At 35.8% G+C, this 21,438-nt stretch overlaps 3 protein-coding genes across 7 annotated transcripts; 1 reads left to right on the plus strand and 2 right to left on the minus strand.

Moving 5' to 3' along the window:
- Positions 1-2,543: 2,543 nt before the first annotated feature.
- LOC101208062 lies at positions 2,544-8,288 on the minus strand. Of its 3 annotated transcripts, none has more exons than XM_004138557.3 (10): positions 8,077-8,288; positions 7,680-7,819; positions 7,259-7,340; positions 4,206-4,276; positions 4,012-4,113; positions 3,826-3,915; positions 3,359-3,433; positions 3,144-3,257; positions 3,001-3,054; positions 2,544-2,919 (listed from the first exon to the last, which is right to left on the minus strand). In XM_004138557.3, the coding sequence occupies exons 1-10, from the start codon at positions 8,132-8,134 to the stop codon at positions 2,761-2,763; spliced, it is 945 nt and encodes a 314-aa protein (XP_004138605.1). In that variant the 5' UTR covers positions 8,135-8,288; the 3' UTR covers positions 2,544-2,760. The 3 variants fall into 3 exon arrangements, with proteins under 3 accessions (XP_004138605.1, XP_031736731.1, XP_031736732.1); XM_031880871.1 differs by having other exon boundaries at positions 4,206-4,342; positions 8,077-8,275; XM_031880872.1 differs by having other exon boundaries at positions 4,206-4,246; positions 8,077-8,274.
- A 447-nt stretch (positions 8,289-8,735) lies between these two features.
- LOC101207821 (putative BPI/LBP family protein At1g04970) lies at positions 8,736-12,965 on the plus strand. Its single transcript, XM_004138556.3, has 6 exons — positions 8,736-9,287; positions 10,092-10,231; positions 10,534-10,882; positions 10,975-11,223; positions 12,230-12,355; positions 12,453-12,965. The coding sequence occupies exons 1-6, from the start codon at positions 8,760-8,762 to the stop codon at positions 12,654-12,656; spliced, it is 1,596 nt and encodes a 531-aa protein (XP_004138604.3). The 5' UTR covers positions 8,736-8,759; the 3' UTR covers positions 12,657-12,965.
- Positions 12,966-13,504: 539 nt separating this feature from the next.
- Positions 13,505-17,724, minus strand: LOC105434685 (protein NUCLEAR FUSION DEFECTIVE 6, chloroplastic/mitochondrial). Of its 3 annotated transcripts, none has more exons than XM_011651676.2 (3): positions 17,346-17,708; positions 17,033-17,154; positions 13,505-13,765 (listed from the first exon to the last, which is right to left on the minus strand). In XM_011651676.2, the coding sequence occupies exons 1-3, from the start codon at positions 17,492-17,494 to the stop codon at positions 13,758-13,760; spliced, it is 279 nt and encodes a 92-aa protein (XP_011649978.1). In that variant the 5' UTR covers positions 17,495-17,708; the 3' UTR covers positions 13,505-13,757. The 3 variants fall into 3 exon arrangements, 2 of the variants coding, with proteins under 2 accessions (XP_011649978.1, XP_011649977.1); XM_011651675.2 differs by lacking the exon at positions 13,505-13,765 and adding an exon at positions 13,849-14,294 and having other exon boundaries at positions 17,346-17,706; XR_004214304.1 differs by lacking the exon at positions 13,505-13,765 and adding an exon at positions 14,451-16,604 and having other exon boundaries at positions 17,346-17,724.
- Positions 17,725-21,438: the final 3,714 nt, after the last annotated feature.

Raw genomic sequence — 21,438 nt, forward strand, 5'->3', positions numbered from 1 at the left:
AGTGGTGCTGACAATTGACACAGACTAAGTCAAAAGAATAAAGAGAAGACTACAATCAGTGCTGACATGATAAGAAGAATAGAAGTTTCTCGTCAAAAATAGCTTATAAAAGGACTTCATCTCTACCAAGAAAATGGTTGACCTGAATGAGCCAAAACCTAGAGAGCTCCATTGGAGCCTGCAGAAAAGACTAGCTTTCCCTCAATTGCTCAAAACAACCTTGAGTTGGACCAACTTGATGTAAAGACAACCTTTCTTCATGGCTATCTAGATGAAACTATTTACATGGTTCAACCCAAAGGTTTTGAGGTTCAAGGTAAGGAAGATCTCTTTTGCTTATTAAAGAAGTCAATCTATAGGTTGAAACAATCACCTAGGTATTGGTATAGAAGATTTGATGACTTTATAGCTAGTTTGGGTTTTCAAAGAAGTTCATATGATATGTGTGTCTATATAAACTCAACAACCTATAAGGACAATGTCTATTTGTTACTCTACGTGGATGACATGCTCCTTGTCGAAAGCTCTAAAGAAGATTTACTTCATGTTAAAAATCTTTTAAGCAAATAAATACATGTATATAGAAATTATTGTAAATGACAAAAACTGGAAATATTTACAAAATAAAACAAGACGTGAAAGAAGTCCATCAGTTGATAAAATCTAAGAAAAAATCTATATTTATAATCATTTCTAGACACCGATAAAATTCTATCAATGTTCATATTTATCGTTTATAGGAATTGATGAAATTTTCACTTATTTTATAAATACTTTGTTTCACTCTGCTATATTTGAAAATGACTTATATATATAATTTACTCCTACATTCCTTCATTTATGGTCTCTATACTTTAAACCTTCATGGTCTCTATACTTTAAGGTTTAGTATCCTATATTTTCGATTTTCTAATTTTAGTCCACATACTTTTAATAAATTGAAAGTTAATTAGTTCTCAAATTTATTACTGAAAATGATTAACTAATAATAATAATTTAGGACACTTGTACTCGTGACAAAATGTAAAACGAAGATTAACTCCATAACCCAAGATTTTAAAATTTGCAGAAATGGCAAATTAACAAGCTCAGCTCAATTGAAACAGTCAGATGACCAAAATGCCCTCATAATTAAAAGTATATAACTACATTTGATTATCGTTTGATTGTTATCAGATTCTCGTCCGATTACCACTAATTATCAATTATGTCGATTGCTATTTGATTGTTGTAAATAATTATTATTTTATTGTTATTTGATGTTCATTGTTAATGATACCGATTTACCATCTAATTGTTATTTAATTTAATATTGATTATTATTTAATTGTCAATGATACAAATTGCTATTTGAATACCTTACATGTTTTTTATAATTACTAATTAGTTTATGATAATAATCTCATTATCTTTCAACTTTTATCAAGTATTAAGTTGTTTCTGATTACATTCATATTGTCATAGGATTATCTTTCATTTTTTGTCAATTGGTAAAGACTTTTTTATTGCATTATGATTATCATCTGATTGCATTGCTTTTTTATTATTATTATTGTCAATTACTAAATAATTTCTTGTTCGTTATTACCATCCACTTTTTATAATTTACATAACATTGTCAATCATCCAATTGTCATTTATAGGAAGCTTAACCATAACAAGAAAATACTGAAATAATCATTTAATTAATTACTTTATGATTGTCATCTGATTACCTTATGCTCTTTTTTAATTTTAGTTTTCCATCTCATTACATTTTGATTAACACATTCTACTTTTAAATTTTTTCAATTTTCGTATATTTATTTGTGATAAATTTTACTTCTCAAACCATATACATATACATCTTTCACGCAAGTGAATAAATAAGTCTAACTATTCCACCAAAATATCATCAATCTCAATGGAATTGACGTCTTATTACCATATAACTTCTATATGGTTCAGTTTTTAAACATTAAAGGCATTTAATTAAATTAAAATCAATGATAATTTTGTAAATAAGTTCATTTTTATAAATTTTAGGAATGCTCATAGGAACATCTTTTCATGCAAAATACAAACTCCACCCCACAAATTTTTAAAGTTTAGTTTAAAATTTAAAAAAGAAAAAAGAAAAGAACAAAACTCATCTCTTACTGTGCACGTTGCAACCCCATCCATCTCTTTCATGCCACCGGTTGATATATTTTACACTACAAAAAAGGATGTTGCTAGCTTCTTACCTCCATCCTTCATCACCGCTTTACTTGTAGTCGGCCATGTTTGGTCGTCAATCTCCCTCCTCATTTTTCTCTCTATTTGCTTTGAAATGTGTTTGGGATTTTCAAAATTGAAATAGAAAAAAAGATAATTGAAGAAAAGGAGAAAATAAAAGAAGCAAATTCAATGAAAATCAAATTGGAAAGCTTGATTTGAAAAAACAAATCAACTTAAGAAAGCTTGATTTTTGCAACAAGTTGAAATATAACTAAAATTGGCCAGTTGAAAATATTAGTTAAGAGTACTTTGTTACATTCATCACGGTTTTTCATAAACAGCAGTATTTGAAAGAATCTGGAAATATTCAGATCATTGATTGAAAGAGATGTGCAATATTTTTCGTTCCATTTGTTCAAACAATTTATACAACAAATATAAGTGTTATCGTAAAACCTATAAACCTTACCATGAAGGTAGTACTTTATATGCAAATCACAAATGCTTCTCATGGACTCAATAGGAAACCGAGAATGAAATCAACTTTTAAGGAGGAAAACATTACGTATCACAGCCCATAATGCCCGGTGCCAAAGCAATCCCAACAGGATATGACCTGTGCACTCTTGTTCTTCCTACCGCAACTTTTTCACCGTTGAATTCGTTGAGGCTATTTCTCTTCACAATGGAGTCTTTAGTATCGGCAATGAACTGCAGTCCCTGTACAAATATTGGGTATTTCTAATGCTGTCCAGAAATAGATACAAATTATCTCGCAATATTTGTGCAGCATTCTCGTACCTTAAGGGGATTCTCCTCATATTTAACTGTTGCAATCTTCTTTGCCTCAACTTCCTGCCAAATATTAATGAAACAAAATCCACTTCACAGGGAGAAGGATTTGCTTTCAGCGTGAAGTGATAGTGACGAGGGAAACTACTCACTGGGAAGAGTTTTTCGCTTATGCGGCCTTTGACACCTTCTGCAGCTTGACATAGATACCAGAGACCAGAATTTGTGACGTTCTGTTTCCTTTCAAGAACCTCAAGTTTTCCTTCCTGTTTGTCAAAGGGGTCAGTGGGGATGAAATTCAAGAACATCTTGCACCGTGGTTTGGCTTGCACACTAAAAAAGAGTTTTAAGGTAGTAAGTGACTCACCAATTGTGAGACCATTTGATGGATTGTTTCAACATCAAAACCAATCTGAGAAAGGTTACACTTAACCTCCTCCACCTGCACGCAGATAAGACATCAAAAGGATGTTGCATTCACTTTATACTCTATGAATATGATTTATTTCACAAGGTTCATGGTCTCTTATATCAGAATTAAGAGAAATTTCAGCTAGATGAAAGGCTTTATACAAGGAACGAAAGCTTCATCAACAGGGAATTCTGAAAGACAAGCGTTGGTCTTGTCAACTTGATCTTCTTAATAGCCATAAAAGTGTAAAAGAAATATAATATGATTTCTTACCAATCTTAGTTAAAAAATCTATATTGGATCTAATAGAATGCTTCTTACAATGAGAAAATGATTAGTGGAATATCTACATATTTGTGTATAAAAAGGAATGTTATATCTATCAAGATTAGAAAAAAGGAAGAAGGTAGCTCTCCTCTTACATTATTAGCAATAAGATTTGTGGTTTCGATCTCCTCATCTAGCCTCCAATCTAAGTTCTCCAACTTCTTTGTCAGATGCCTCCTTGTTGACTGGAGCCAAAAATGGGTTAAAATTAAAGCCATGCATCCACCATAGACTAGCATTCCTGTTTAAGGTCATTACACAATGTCTAACCAGTCACTTACAGCCAGTGCTTCATGCACATTATCCAGTTGTTTAGAGACAGTCGAAACAGCATTTGCCATGTTTTGCTTTGTCACAAACATTACGTCAGAAAATGACAATCCCTGCTAGATCAAAAGGCAGAAATGTTGTTACCAATGTCAATCTTGCTACAAAAATACTCCTTTTTTCAGTCAACTGAAATAAAAAGTTTCACCTTCCACCACATGTAGCAATATCCCATCGCTCCAACAGCAGCTGCAGGTACCAAGTAAGAAGCATAATTCCCTGAAAGAAAAAAGATCACCTTGCCAAGTCTGCATAACGAGCAATTTCTGTGCATTTCCAGATACACTGAACTTAGCTTTACCTTCTGTTTTTTTATTTTTTCAAACAGCTGCTTTCATCGGAAAAACATGAAGGAATACAAAAGCATACAGAAAAAAAAAAAAAATCAAGCACACAAAACACCTTAGGAAAGGGTTTCCAACTAAGTAAGGTATTACCTAAAGAATAATTACAAAAAAAATTTGAGAGAAACATGAAACCTCACTAGGGTCTCTCTCCACACCAAGAAACACTATTGTTTCCCTCCCCAAAGATCCCACAGATAGCACACCCCAACATCCCAAAGAAAACAGTCTTTCTCTTTGAAGGTGGATGAAAGAGGAACTCCCCGATCATTAAACGAACATTCTTCTGCCAAGTGAGCACGGAACCGAACTCTTGAAAGAAATCATGCCCCGCAAATTTGGCAAATTCATACTTCTCGAGAAGATGATTAAGGTTTTCCTCCGCCTTTCAACAAAGAATACAACACCAAGGGCCCAAAAGCAAAGGCATCTTTCTCCCAATCCCATCCACTTTGTACAAACACCCAAGTAAAACTTGCCAAGAAAATAACTCAACCTTTTTTTGGAATTTTTGTCCTCCATAAACCGTAAAAAACGAACTTAATCGTAGGAGAGGGGTCAAGTAAAAACCAAAAGAAAGATCTAAAAGTGAAGCCTTTAAGGGGGAAGGACTCCACACTCAAACATCCTCCCTCCCCTGTCTAAAGGAAAGAAGATGGTTTTATTTTGGTCGGTTGGTGAGGTTTTGATCATCAAAGCAAGAGAAAGAAGTTGGTAAGGTTTCTCTGCTTACCCATCAGATCACTATAGGGAAGGCTTCATTAAGCATGTCTTGTGGTCAGAGAACTAAGGAGAAAGATATTCATGTGCTTCACATGGGGATTTCGAAAGCCATGAACCCTAGATTGTCTTGTGGGTTGGTTGCTAAAGTTCCAGTTAAGTTCAACTAGAGAAGGGTTTTGAACTTGGTGATGTGCCTAACATCTCCAACTAGTTTCCCGCAAACAGATTCTTCTAAAGAAAGATATTTGAGGCCGCTTCCTTCATCGTTCGCCAACTCAAATGGGCCAGTTTTGAACGAGACAAACTTAAAAACCCAGAGATTGACTTAGCCTGAATAATTTTTGGTGGTTGGCTGAGACCAGGCTTCAAGGGCTGGGGCATTGAATTCGGATGTGGAAGAAGAAGATTACGTCTCTAACCCTTCAGTTGTGAGGTATTTGGAGGATGACTCTTTCTCTCCACTCCAATGGTCGAGAAAGCAGAGGAGGTGTTGAAGATGGCCTGTTTGACGTGAGGGCAGGGGCAATTGTCAAGGAAAGTGGAATGGGAAGCAAAAGGCGTTATTTCAAAAGAGGGGGCCTGAAGGCTGCTTCTACTAACAGGAGAGAAGACTCGATTAAAGGCAATGATATAGTGATAGTTCAGCCTTAGGGATGGATTGAGCTCAACGGGGGTCTCACTTAGCTCTCAACAGTGGAACATCCCATCTCACTTGTTCGTTCGTAAGTGTGGTTGAATTAACTTGTCAGATAAGTCCTCTTTCTTTGGATTCTTATCCTCCTGGTCTGGGATTCACTGGGGGAAGTGTCAAGTTTGCTTCTCCTTTGCTTCATTCTTCAACTATGGCACACTGTCATTTAGAAGGGGGAGGGAGGCAACCTTTGTTAATAATCATAATACCAATCCTATTAGCATTATGAATCGTTCCATCTAGGAAGAATTTATGTGCCTTATAGCAAGTCAAGGACCCTCACTGCAAGGAGACAGTTCCCAATTCCACTTCAATCTTGCTGGATTTCTTGCCACGTCTTTCCTTGATATTGTTATCTTCCTTCCCTTTCCGTTGTTATCAACCAAAAACTGCCTATCAATGGAGATTTTACCCATCCCTCACCTTTCAACTCTCACAATTTGAGAGAAAAGATGGAGAGAAAAGTAGAGGAAGAAGTTGATGGAGATGAACCTTTTCTGTCAAGTCCAATGCTGATGCTGGTTGTCTTATCGTGTATGAGTTCACCTCACTTTCTAGCCTGCTTCAGAGGCAATTGATAATGAATTTTTTTGATTTACCTACAATGAAGTTTTACACTTTTTTTCCTTCCTATTTCCTTCCTATTAGTGGATTTTTTACGAAAGTAATTGAATTTTTCTGTGTTTGTAAATATTGTTTATCAGAGCAGGGAAAATTTGATTCAAGATACATGAGTCAAACGCGTCACTTGAGATAAAGAAACAAATAGATGCTTTTGTATGGAACTTCCTGAGATGCATTGATTTAATTTGCAATCAAGTACTTGAATGCTATCTAGAGTCTCCATCTAGAGACTCCATTAATAGAATCCCAGTATTCATTCACAGCTTGCCCCTTATGAAGTTTATGTGAAATTCTACAATATGGGTCCAAGAAGCCTAGAAGTTTGGACTCCAAATATACATGATGTGTTGGGTATGAGAATATGAAACCAACAGTTCTCTTTCCAAAAATCAAACAAACAGTTAAGAATTTCAAGAAATATTGATGTCTTGAAGCGAAGTTTCATAAAGTTTATTTTTACATAAACATCTTTACTGAGATCTCAAAAGAGCCAAGTTTCAGGAATTAATAAAAGATGAATAGGATAAGGCAAAATCAGAAGTAGCAAATTCAGAGTATAGTTGCCTAAAAAAGAAAGAAAAGGCAAAAAAGAAACCAGAGTAATATCTACCTAGGAATGTTTGCATTGTTTTAATTTGTTTCTCAAACAATGCATTGCTTTCTTTTTCCCTAACAATGGGTACCCATTAAATCAACATAGGAATAAAGTAGTAACAAACAAGATCTTGAGGTTTCTCAATAAGAGCATTCAAAAAAAAAAAAAAAAAATACAAAATCATAACTTTCAGACAAAGAATCCACAGAATTAGATGTCCATACCACTAGAAGAAGAGTTCCCATTAAAGACGGTTACAGGACCAGATAATGTCAACTCCCTGATCTCTTGTGTCAGTTGCCGAATCTGAATGAGTTTACAAATCAGTAACCAGAATGTACTTTAAATTAACGGAAGCATTTACAGCAATGGATCCAACATACAGATACTACGTATTAAAAAAAAAAACAGAAAATTCTGATTATTGTTGATTATTTTGATATTACCAGAAGAATGCCATTTACATTCTTTTGGAGCTTAACCAGAGGAATAGTTCGTATTCACTTTGCGTCTCCACATTTTTGGTACATCAATTATCAATAGATCTTCTGTCAGTACCTTCCCGTTAACCCCAATTACCAAACAGAAACAAAATTTCACTTGTTTCCTTCACCCGAAAATAATAACATGCCATAAAGTACAAACCTGTGCAGCAAGAACAGCAGTATCATACTTGTAAGGGCTAGGAGAGAGTTCTTCCTCAGTCACACCCTTCAGTAATTCCTGAAGTTGCGATATCAGATCAGACAATCGCCCACTTCTTAAGACAACAGAACCAGTTAACCCTAATGAATGACAGAGAAACCCAACAATCAGAGAAGAACAGCGGACGGCATGAAACTTCTAAGTTGTAATCCGATTTACAAGAAAACGACACGATTACACTTGAAAATGTGTAATCAGGTTCAAGGATTATGCAATAACAATGAAATTGGGGTTTCCCAATATCCCAATATCCAGAGACTACTATAAACAAGACCGTAAAAGCTAAAAGCTGAATACAGATGAATGATCAGAATAGGAAGGCGAATATGAAAAAAACCTGCTCCGACGAGGATGAGAACCTTAGACGTTGAAACCCCAGCAGCTTGTAATGCCATCTTCACGAAGCTGTTCCTTTTTCGCGAGCAAGGAAAGTCGTCGATTACCCTCTATTGGACCGAAGAGGGAAATTTCGTTTTAAGCTGTAGCAGACGCAGGCCCAGACGGGAGGGTCTGAAACAAAGCAAACATCAGGAGGCTTAAGCATGGCTACTAGTTAAGGTGATAACTTTGACCACAAAACAATACTAGTGTTATGATAACGTGTGTTTGGGGTTAGTGTTATTATTGATAGTGTTATGTTAATATAGATTTGAGAAAGGAATATGAATGGTAGTATTATGATGATGTGTACTGTTTGGGAAAAATATTATTATTGTAGTGTTATGATAACATGTGTTTGGGAGAATGATTATAATTGTAGTGTTATTATAAACTATGTTAGGGGAAAGCATTACAAAATTTGTTAGTTACGAGAAGGGTTATGAAAAGGTTTAGGAAAATTTGTAAGGATATGAACTTACAAATTTGTAGGTTATGAAATAATCTTGTATCGTGACTTCATTATTTCTCCTAAAATACTATAATAATTTGTATTTCTATAAATTATCACCCTCACAACCAGACTGATAGGAGGTGAAGACATAATCACTCTATATTTGCAAATTGGTTTTAATACAATGAATGATAAAACTCAAGAGGGCAGTAATTGACTTTCACTCTATGTTCAAAGTGGTAATAGTGGCATTTCATTCCAAGCTGCCCTCATCGGATTTTCTCTCATGCTTCTCCATGCTAAAATTCTTCATGCCTCCAATACTTCTCTTCCTGCTTTCGGTGTCTTCGCTCATCCCGGGAGATGCTTATTCTTCACCCACCCAATCCTTCGCATCTACGGTTATAACTCAAAAGGGTCTTGATTTCCTCAAAGACTTGTTCATAGACAAGGCAATTTCTTCTGTGATTCCGATTAATTTGCCTCAATCCGAGAAAACTGTCAAAATCCCATTTGTTGGAAACGTTCATATGGTGCTATCTAACACTACCATATACCAACTCGATGTTCCTTCATCGAATGTTAAACCTGGTGATTCGGGTGTTTCTATTGTTGCTTCAGGAACTACCTGCGACTTGAGCATGGATTGGCGCTATTCCTATAGTACTTGGCTTGTTCCAGCGGAAATTTCTGATGAAGGACAGGCTTCTGTTCAGGTATATGCATTGCTGGTAGGCTTTATCACTAGGTTCTGAATGCTGTCATTATTCGGTCCCAATTTAGTGATCTGGGTCTGTTATGAATGAGGTCTAGGTTTTTTATTCCTAGGGTGGAATTTTGTAGATTTTTGCACTAAATTGTGATTGGCCACATGAGAAAAGGGAGGAAAATGATCCCCTGTATAAGAATGCAGCTAGGTAAGTATTTTTCATTTGGAGATGTTTTTATTTATTTACATAAAAAGATGTTGGATCATGGGAGACTAGAGAGCGTATTTTTCCCTAGAGTGGTGTATTTAAACGATGCGAGTTGGCTGTGCTAATAGTTCCAAGTAAATCCATGGCTTAAAAAAGGAGAACTCTGCAACTTCAATGAGTTGAAAACAATTTTCAATAGTTTTTTTAGATTTTACTTTGATTACTCTCTTGATGGTCGTTAAGATAAGCATAATGTTTTCTGTGTTGCTTTGAAACTAATCAATAAATTCAATAAAAAGAAATCTATACATATTGATGATATGAGTTATGGATGCCTATTATTCTTGAAAGGTTGATTCGTTTACCATCTGAACATCCATCTCAACTACTCTCTTGATGGCCGTTAAGATAAGCATAATGTTTTCTGTTTTGCTTTGAGACTGATCAATAAATTCGATAAAAAGAAATCTATACATATCAATCATATGTGTTTTGAATGCATATTATTCTTGAAAGGTTGATTCGCTGACCATCTGAACATCCATTTCGCCTTTATGTTTATTTATTAAATTATTCATGAGATAAAAATTACTTGTGAAACAGGTCCATGGCATGGAAGTTCGACTTACTTTAGGATTGGAGCTTCAAGAAGAAACACTAAAACTATTTCTTCTTGGGTGCGGTTGTTCTGTCCAAGATATATCTATAAAGTTGGATGGAGGAGCATCTTGGCTTTACCAAGGGTATGCTACTCTTTCATGACTGTAGAGGACCTCATGTTGGATGTGGATCCTTCTACGTTCATCTTTAGCATGGTTAAAAATCCTTGAATTTGTTCTTTTTGTGTTTAAGACGGGATCTTCAATCATTTCTTTCTGACAAATGATTAGCTGTAAAGTAGCTTAATTGAATTTATGTTCTTTCATCTTTACACATTGGTACTGCCCATACTTCTTTGTCACATCATAGGATAATAATGCCTTTGAATACAACCTGCACCTTTTTCCTGTATGTTCCAATCCTCTTTTACTATGTTCTATATTAGGCTGGTTGACACATTCGAAGAACAGATAAGTTCTGCTGTTGAAAAGGCAATTTGTAAGAAACTAGGAAAAGGAATCCTCAAGGCCGACTCCTTTTTGCAAGCACTCCCCAAGGAAGTCCAAGTGAATGATAATGCTTCTTTTGATATTACTTTTGCAGAAAAACCGTTACTAAGTAACTCCTCCATTGCTTTAAAGATCAATGGGCTGTTTAGGGAAAGAGTAAAGCTTCCAAAACCGAAGTACCACTTTGAAAAATCACCTTCAGCTTCCTGTACAGATCCTTCTAAAATGTTTGGAATAACAATAGATGAGGAAGTCTTCAACTCTGCATTGGCCCTATACTACAATGTGGGTTCAAATTGTTTTGTATATTCCTCTTTTTTCCTCCCGCTGTGTTACTTGTCTACACCTACAAAACTAAAATCATCCTTCATGTACAGGCAAATTTTATGCAATGGAGTTTGAATGATGTGCCCAACCAGCCGCTTCTAAACACTGCTGGATGGAGATTTATTGTTCCCCAACTGTACAAGAAGTATCCTAATGCTGACATGAGCTTGAATATCTTTTTACCTTCTCCACCAGTCGTAAGCATTTCAGAGCACCAAATTCTTGCAACAACGAACATAGACCTGATAATTGATGTAGTAGAAGGAGGTGAAAAAATACCTGTTGCTTGCATCTCATTGGTGAGTTTATCGGTTCATAATGAATATCATTATATACATGCATGCATGTATAGTTTATTGTTATTATTTTTACTTTTATGTTTGAGAATATTCAAATTCTAGATGCACACTTCAAATGAACCAAACTTTGACAGTGAGCTATCACTGGTCCCAGAGATGGAAGGGGATAACTGATGGGGGTGGATTTTGGATAAGATTATGAATATTAGGATACAAGAGTCTGTTAACAATTGGCTAGAGAAATGGTCATGCTTGTTTGTTATAAACAACAGGGGTGGGGGAAGAAGTGTTAATCGTTAAGCATTGATTCAGTTTGATCAAATAGTTATCGGCTTACGGGAAACCTACAAATCCATAACTACATTAGTGCACATATCCCGAAGGCATATTTTACCTTTGTTCATGCCTATAAATGATGCTAAAGAGTTGCTACGTAACACGCATGTTGTAAAACGTAGACATGTCACCTCTCAAATATAATTTACATGCATCCACTCAGGAGATGATGGAAGGTCTTGAATGCTTCAATGAATTATCTTTCCTAAGAACTGCTCTCTAGCTAAAACATCCATGGCCATTTAATATGAAGATGAAAGTTGATTTCTCATGATAACTAAGGTTGAGTTTGGTTTACCTTTGTTTTTTAGTGTTGGATTTTGAAAATAAGTTATTTCAGACAAAATTAAAGTATTTGGCATACACTCAAAATAGCATTTTAAGCATTCTCAAAGTGTATTTTAAGCGGTTGTTATCCAAATACTTTAAATAGAAATGACTTTTTTCAAAAATATTTTCTCAAGTCAATCAAAACATGCTCTAAGTTTCTTTTTCTTGATTTATTTGTTTCCAACTAAAGTTATTTAAACACATGAGACGGATGGTCTCCTGTCGGCGTAAAATTATCTTTTGATAGTTACATGTCTCCTTGGCATATCATCATCTTTCATTGAAGTGATTCTTTTTTTTTTTTTAATCAAATTCAACCTTCTTCCCCTTTGCATTTCAGTTGGTTTGTGCCTTCAGTACAGCTAAAGTGGTGGGTAACAACCTCGTGGCCAATGTCGGTTTGAACCATTTTGAGATATCACTTAAGTGGAGCAATATTGGCAGTCTGCATATGGACCTAATTCAGGTAGATTACTATTCATTTATCCCGCATAATGATGAACATTCTAAACATTTTTTTGTTTCAAGTCAACTAATCATCTCTTGAAAATACAAATTTGCAGCCAGTTGTGAAGACTCTGGTCAAAACTACGTTGTTGCCAAATGCCAATGCATATCTTCAAAAGGGGCTTCCACTGCCCATCGTTCATGGTTTCATGCTTCAAAACACTGAATTAGTCAGCTCAAATTCGAGCATTATGGTGTGCACCGACATGTTATGGACAAAGGAACGTAATCCTGCTTATCTTCACTACCCGTATAGGTAGAAATGTTTTGTAAAGTTCAAGCAAAGAAGAAAGCACGTTGAATCTTTGTATAGGGTTTATTTTATGGTTGAGGATAGTTCCAAGCCAAGCCACCCCATAAACTGATTGCTATATATTTCACTATGAACATGTAAAATAGGTAAAGCAAACGTTTGTATTAGATTAATTAGTGAAGGAGGAATGGTGTGATTCCACCTCTTTTTAGTGTATTTTGAAACTTGTAATTTCTCCATACTATGGTAAAAATCATTTGTAACAAATAAACATAGCTCGACCGTCAATTTCAAAATGGTTCCCTTCCCTCATAAATTGTCGACATTACTAATTTCAAATTAGTTTGTTTCAGTAACCATGGTATACAAATTTAAAGTACAATTTCTAAAATCTCTTATAAAGTATTTCTCCATATTATCTCTCATGTTCATCACATGTCTAGCTCTCTTAAAACACTTTAACTTTTCTTCCCACACAACTAACTCTACATCCAAATGCAAATGGAAATTAAGAAAAGACACTGAAAATCAAGTAAACCAACTAAACCATGCCATCTAACCGTTGTACGACAAAAAATATACAAACCAATTTGGTTTGAGTTAATTTAGTGCATTTTACTTTAGTTCGCACAAATAGTTTCAGACTTAATAGACTATTTAGCTAATTTCAATAAAATTTTCGAGTTAATTTAGTGCATTTTGGTTTGCACCCGTAGTTTCACTTTGATTTTATAGATTATTCAACAAATTTCAATAAAATTTTCGAGCAATTTGTTTAGTTTGTACAATGTTCGTGAAAGCCAATTTCAACATTAAACTTTCCAATCCATAAGAAAATTAGAACATGGTTGAGCGAAAACCAAACAAACAATATTTGTTCTCATGCTTAAAACTTAGAAAATCACTAACGAGACGTTCTCACATCTAGATTCTGATTGTGGTTATTTTACCAATAATCCAATTGAAAGCCATAAAACAGAGTTTCAGATAATCTAGGCAAAACTAGGATATTTCTAATGAAGAATCTGAATTTGAGGTACAAAGAAGCAATGAAAATGGCAAATTCAACATAGTTGCAAACCTTCATGCTAAACATGCTGATTAAATATCACCGCCCTAGAAAACAAAACAAGAGGCGGTTAGACAGCAAAAACTCAACATTGTAAAGGCAAGTTTCACAATGGACTCGAGTCCCCAACTGAAAAACAAAGATGGCTAGTGTTATATATAGGCCACAGAGGGAGCGATAGAAAAATCAGTGCTTTCTGGTTGAAAATCTTCACTTTAATATTTTGAATCAACCAAGATTCAAGACACTCGTATTCAACCGTACATCACAAGCACAGATTTCAAGTCACTTTTATCGAAGCTACTACAAAATACAAACCCACTTTTCCAGCAAGAAAACAAAGTCGTCAATTTCTCAATGAAAAAATCAACACGATCACATACAGATGTTAACTATCAATGAGTACGAAATAGAGAATCAACACTAAAAATCAAAATTAAATCGGTCTTCAAATAACAATAATCCATTGCCATTGATCGGAAGCTCTTCTTCACAAACCACCTTTTGGAGCATGGAAGCTTACTTAATAGAAGTCATCATCCGTAAGATCCACTTGTCATTTATCATCATTCCATGCTGATGAACACAAGTGACCAGTGTGTTATTAATGACAATTTGATATTTTAATCAAAACAAGAAATAATTTGGTAGGTGATGAGCATGCTCATCAAAGTGATGTGTAGATTGACATTTTCCAAGTTTAAACTTAAAAGATAGAAATTTAGGACTTAATTTTGGGTCATGGAAACTACAAACATTCATTCTAGTTGGAAGCAAAGGATGTTTCAGTGTATCATTCATAAAGAAGACTTCAACTTTCTACTGACCACTTCAAACTTCTTCTCATCTACTTATGGATAGTAATATATGAATTTGCAACTTCCATCTTTCTGAAGTAGTAGAAATGAAAATATAACAACAAATCATCAGATCCAAATACTTGATTAACAATAATATTTAAACTATGTAGATGCCAAATTTATTGTACAACGATCTAGTAGGCTGTAGTCCAATATAGTTGCAGAATAAAATTGAATATATAATCTTCCAAATCAAAGGTTTTGATCCTATTTGGCGGTCTTGTATTCGTGGGTGCATCTCTAGTGCAAGTTTTTCAATCATTAGTAATGGTCGGCCTCAAGGTAAGATTATCCCTCCGTGTAGCATTAGACAGACAGGGTGATCCTCTTTCACCTTTCTTATTCATTCTAGTTGCTGATTGTCTTAGCCGTCTTATGGATCATAGTTTATCCAAGGGCCTCATTGTTGCTCATCCTATTGATGACTCTTATTTTGTGCTTAGCCATTAACAATTTTTTATGATACTTTAATCTTTTCCTTTACAAATACTCCTGCTCTTCAGCATCTTCTCGAGATGATATATATCTTTGAAGCGACTTCCGGTTTGACTATTAATTTTTCAAAGAGTGAGCTTTTGGGTAATAATTTAGGTTGGGTAATAATTTAGGTTCATCCACCATGGACTCTTTGGCTTGTTCCTTTGGTTGCAAGCTTGGTCATCGGCCTTCTACTTACCTTGCTTGCCTTTAGGTGGTAACTCTACATCTACTTTTTGGCATCCCGTTATTGAATGCATGCATCATAAGCTTCACAATTGAAAATATGCGTATATATCTAAAGGGGTTCGTCATATGCTGATTCAGGCTTCTCTCTCTTGCTTGCCAACTTATTACTTATCTCTTTTTCATGCTCTTTCTGGGAAGGTGTTCAAGGCATGGATGGTATGCACACAATTAATTGGGAGACTACACAACGTGATCGTCTGATGGCCGGTTTGGGTATTGGTAATTATCGTGTTCGCAACCATGCCTTTCTTGCCAAATGGATCTGGTGGTTTTTGCAGGAATCTAATGCCTTGTGGAGACAACTCATTGTGGCCCAATACTACTCTTTTTAACTATATTTGGCCTTCGCCTATTTGGGGTTCATCCAAATCTCCGTGGAGACTCTTTGTCAAACTACCGATTTGGTGGCCAGCCGCACACAGCATCATCTTGGCAATGATTCATCAACCTCAGTTTGGAAGGCTCCCTGGCTTAGTTGTGGTATTCTCTCAAATGTTCTCCCTCGTCTCTTTCGTTTGGCTCGTTTTCCAGATATCAAAGTGGCTGATGTATGGGTCGAGGATGCTGCTGCTTGGCATTTGCGTATTCACTGTAATCTCACAGAATCTAAAATTGTTGAGGATGGCTTTATCACAGCATTTACAATCTGTCTTTTTCGTGAGGTTGCTGATTCTTGGATTTGGACAACCGGACCTTCTTCCTCTTTGTCGGTTTTATCTCTTATGGATGGTTTGGCGAGAAATGATATTCGCCCTGCTTCGGATGTCTATTCGGCTATTTGGTTGGATTGTTATCCTTAGAAAATCAAAATTTTCTTGTGGGAGCTCAGTCATAGTGGTATTCCTGACTGCCTTCAAGATCGTACGCCGTAAATGGTTATCTCTCCTTCTTGGTGTCATATGTGTGAAGCTCATTCTGAATCTGCTGCCCACCTTTTTTAATCATTGTACTTTGCTTCCTATTTTTGGTGATATATTCTTGATGCTTTCGGTTGGCCAGTGGTTCTTTCCCATAATATGTTTGATAATCTATCTTGCTTGTTGGTGGGTCACCCTTTTACTGGTCGCAAGAAAATGCTTTGGATGGCGATCATTCAAGCTTTCTTTTGGCTTCTTTGGGAGAGTTGGAACAAGCGTCTTTTTCGTAACGATTCTACTCGTTTTGATCTTTTTCGTGATTTGGTTATTTGCTTTGTATTGGTGTAGAAATAAACACCCTTTTAACATTTTAAGTCTTTCTTATCTTGTCTCCCATTAGCATCTTTACCTGTAATCACCTTTGGGTGCTCGCACTTTGGCCCCTATTCCATTCAATCAACGAAAGGTTTCATTTTCAAAACAAGAAAGCTTTTCATGGTGTAGGTTCTAATGACTCAAACACATTAACTACCTCAATCATAGAATAAAGCATAATATTTCATTCACCAGAAACATCAGATCACTGTGGCTAATGTGACCCCTGAACCTAAATATAGATATCACTATTTCAAAATACAGTTGATCATTATTCCCACTTAAACTTGATTTTTCTTGATCCATGAAAATTATTATAAAGCTAAAATTCATCCAACGAAAACCAAATGCAAATAGAAAATCAGCTTCCAGAAAATTATCAACTCTTTCTTGTCCACGGAAGAATTCATTCTGAAATTATGGATATGATCTAAATTCTTTTGATGTAGCACATAACAGATGAAGAAAGTAAAGAATTAAATTATCAGTTATGCACCTTCGGGGAGCCAACCGCAGCTGTGGCGCGAGATAGAGAGCATTGAAGTCATCAAAGCTGAGGACGACACAGAGTGAAATGGCATCATTGACTCCAAACAGAAGCTCATCTCAGGCGCACACCTTCAAGCAAAATAGATCACCTTATTTTACTGAAACGTTTCACAACTAAAACACTGAAGAGAGAAATAAAGATGAAGATTGAACACTGTTTTCGTTGTTCTACTTCTGGGGAGAATAAAAAAAACTAAAAGAGCTCTAGATTCAGAAACTTTTCGCACTTAAAACGGATGCAAAAGCATTAAGAAACGAACCTGAAAGTACGATGAGAGAGGGGTTTGTTAGTTGCCATGCGAAAGGGAGAGGATGATGAGGCCTTGGGTTGAGAACCGATGTGAGCAGCAGCACGGCGTGCCGAACCGGAGAATGAGCGGAAAGCAGACCGAGCACCAATTGAGGCCATTGATTATGAGAAGAAATGGTAGATTCAGAAGGTTGTTCTTCTTGGTTTCGGAATATGAACAAGAGGGAATTGACTCTTGCTTCATGGCTGGCTTGCTGAGGGTTAAAGCTAAAACCCTACTTTGGGTCTGAGGGGTTTCTACGATAGTTGGGGTGATTTCGAAATATCTTTTCAATAAGGGCTATTTCGAAATGATTATAAAACTCATGCCTTTCTTTTATTTTAATAATGGATAAATTAGTTTAGTTTGATTTTGTTTACTTTTTCATATATTTTTTTTTCTCGAGGGCGTGTTTGTAGAGATGCCCGTTTCACTAGTACCTTCCAAGTAGGCATTAACTCCCATTACACCCCAAGCCATGTGACAACCAACAACCCTGGTGATAATTTCATGTCATTGGGCAAATTATAGAGTTCATCGATGGTCACCTCGTTGAAGTAGACCCTTTCCTCTGTCTCTCTTCTTCTTCTTTCTTTTCCTTCCCCACCTTTAGAAAAGCCACAAGACCCTCCTTATCTTCATCATCAACTTGTAATTCAAATGAATTCGTGGATGCCTAAACCTCTAACGCCTCATCCACCGGCACTTCCCCTTTTCCATGTTTTAAATGTCTATAGCTCGGGGTGGGCTGATTCATCACTTCGTCTCCCACTTATCGTGTTCTTACGTGATCCAAATCACTTAAGTCTCCAAATATTTCTTCGTCCTCCCTCCTCCTCAATTCGCTTGCAAATGCAATTGGAAGTTGGGTTTGTCCCAATGGACACTGTCTTAGGCATATCAAAACGCACAGTAAAAAGGTTTTCAATATGTTTGGGCTTAGTGAATTTTTTTCTCGTAGAGCCCTCAAGTTTGGTGCTCTACAAGGAAGATTGGTTGGATTTCTTAAAAGAGGGGACAAGGGCGGTGAATGGTTGTTTCTGGGTAGCGGTGGATGAGGATTCCTCCTTTCTTTTAAGGAATTTGGATGTCTTGGCGAGTTCAAGGGTGGATTTCTGTTGGCTGGTCATTATGAGTAAGGTTGATGGGATGAGTTTTCTGGCGAGAATGATGAATTTTCTGGTGAGAGCAAGAACGCACAGAGAGTTCTAAGAAACCCTGAAAGTCGAGAATGCAAATGACGCAAACCGAAGGTTTTATTCACTGTTTATAAGCAAAATACATTGGGGTAGATCATCATTAGCGTTCAGGGGCATTAAATGAGATCTGACAACCCTGGTGGCGCATGTGAGACCCATTTCTAATTTGGGTAAGGAAGTAAAATTCGGCTAAGTATTAAGAAGTTGGCGTTTGAACAAATTCACAAAAAGAATTTAGTAACAAAATCTTTTATGGTTAAAGTATATGTTTTTGCGATTAAGTGGATAGTTCGTGGAAGAAGTTGTGCGATAAGAAGAGAAAAAATCTTTGCGTAAGTTAAGAAGTAAAAGTTGGTTAGTTCACGTGGAAGGTTTCTTATAGTAAAAATATAACTACGCGATAAGGTTATTCACGAGAAATGATTAAGTGGTTGAAGTTATTCACTGTTTGGGTTAGGCGAGAAGCAAGGTCTGGCGATGAAAATGTCAAATCTAATTTTACAGGGGTTAACGTATAAGATTAAGGATTTAAGCATGGCTGGGTTGAATATTAAATTTACACGTGCGGAGGTTTAAGCAAGAGCTGGCGAATTGAGAAGACTTTATGCATGACTAAGTTAGTTTAAGGGCTCTATAAATAAGATGATTTGGGTAACTAAGGAGAGAATGATGAGAGTTTTGTTGAAATGTTAAAGAGCTAGTGGTTTAGTCACGCGAGAAAATGCTTGCAAGAAGAAGAAGAAGGGCTTCTTTAGTAAAGTTTGGAGAGTGACTTTCTTAAATGTTTTTATGTTAAAATCTTTCTTGTGATTTCCCTTTACTATTTTGAAAAATGATTTCAACGAGAAAGTGTTTCAAAAAAAGATTTCTATAAAAAGTTTATATGTGTTCAAGCATGATTTATAATGTTAAAGCTTGATTTGATGATTGCAATTTCAATACTATGAAATATGGTTTTCAAATCATTAGTTGATTCCTTGAGATGATGTTAACTTTTATGTGCACATACATAGTCAAGGTCACCATGGGATGTACGGACTACATGGTGATAGGAAGTTGACTTATGGGTTGAAAGAAGTGTATAAAGCTTAGCAACCTAAGCAACAAGGATGAATCGGATGTTGTTGTTACAGTAGCCAAATGCAAGGTAATGAAACCGAGCGTAGAGAACGATTCGAGATCCTTGGTGAAAGGAATGACTGTTAGCTAATGTGTACATGTGAAATTGTTATGTTATAAATGTATTTCTTAAGCACAAAAAAAGGTTTATGCGAAATGAAATGATTAGATGTTGTTTATGTGAAATGATTATGAAAAGGTATTGCGAAAAGTTTTCAAAATCTCACTAAGTATTTTACACTTACGTTTTAAAAATCTATCTTCCAGGATTGAACGTTTAGGCCAAGTAGAGAAGAAGGTTAAAGGATTTGCGGTGAGATGATTCAAGGCGTTTTGAAAATGGATAAGCCTTGGTTATTTGGTCAAAGTATTGTAATAATGTATGAAACGTCTCTTATTAATAAAGTTTACGTTTTGATTTGTATTTACTATGTTTGGCATTCCATTGTCCTCCGTTGCATTTTGATTGTTAATAGTTTAAAAGGAGTTTGAGAATAAGATTTTGCCATAAGAAAATTTAGGTTGTAACAAACTCGCATCCTATTCCTACTACTTCGGTGTTATCGTCGCAGTACGGTTTGGGGTGTGACAGGGCATCCTTTTGAAATCAGGAATGACGATTGCATTAAATGCACCTCTTCGATTCCCACTTTGAGGTACAAGTTCCTAGACGTGAGTTTTGAGCAAAAAAACTATTTTGGTCTTATGTCGCCTAAAGGTATCTCACATGCTCATTGTCAGGTCACATTCTAGAACTTAGGCTTTGCTTCTCTTTTTATCAATCCTCAGTATGACACAAAAATGTTTAAGCTAGAAAACAATAAAGGAAAGTAGTAAAGCAAGCGATAAATGATGCAAGAAAGAAAAAGAAAACAATCAAACAAATAAATTGAAAAGAAAGAAAAATAAAGTATTAAAGCAATGCACAAAAATGATACACTTGTATTAAAATGTGTCTATGAGAATTATACAAATGCATCAACAAGTCAAGAAAATTTAAATAAAGACGTTTTACTTTAAATCCACAGAGACTTTGATGCGATCTTCATCTTCATAGTACGCCTTGAGTCTTTGCCTGTTAACCTTGAACACGTTATTTATGTTCAGCGACGCAATCTCCACAGCACCATGTGGGAAGATCTCTTTGACCACAAATGGCCAAGACCATCATGAATGAAGTTTTCCTGAAAACATACCTAAATGCAAGATAAAGAGTAGTACCTTTTACCCTGGGTACAACTCGCATTTACAGATGTGGTGGTCATGTCATGCCTACGTCTTTTCTTTGTAAATTTTGGCTTTCTCATAGGCTTGAGAAGACCACTCTAGAAGCACATGTAATTGAAGCAGACTCGCCTCTACTACGGCGTGATAGTTAAAGTTTAACTTTTTTGCACGCCTATAATGCCTTATGCTCCAACTTAATTGTTAAGTGACATGTCTTCCCGAAGACTAAGGTGATATTCCAATTGGTGTCTTTGTTTGGTCCAATCCTTGTGGGATAAATTTACCACTTTCTTCAATATGTTCTTAATTTTCTTGTTGGATACTTCTATAATACATGTATCTTCCATCACATTTGCTTGCTAGAAAGTTGAGAAGATAAGCTAAGAGTTTGCCCAAAAGTCTAAGGCTAAGTCAAGGATCTCAAGATAGCATCTCGAGGCAGGTTGAAGTAAAGCAAGTACTAAGAGAGGAATCTTGGGGGTAGAGGTACTAAGACTCGATCCTGTACAGTCGAGAAA

Source organism: Cucumis sativus, chromosome 2, assembly GCF_000004075.3.
Source record: "Cucumis sativus cultivar 9930 chromosome 2, Cucumber_9930_V3, whole genome shotgun sequence".
NCBI lineage: Eukaryota > Viridiplantae > Streptophyta > Magnoliopsida > Cucurbitales > Cucurbitaceae > Cucumis > Cucumis sativus.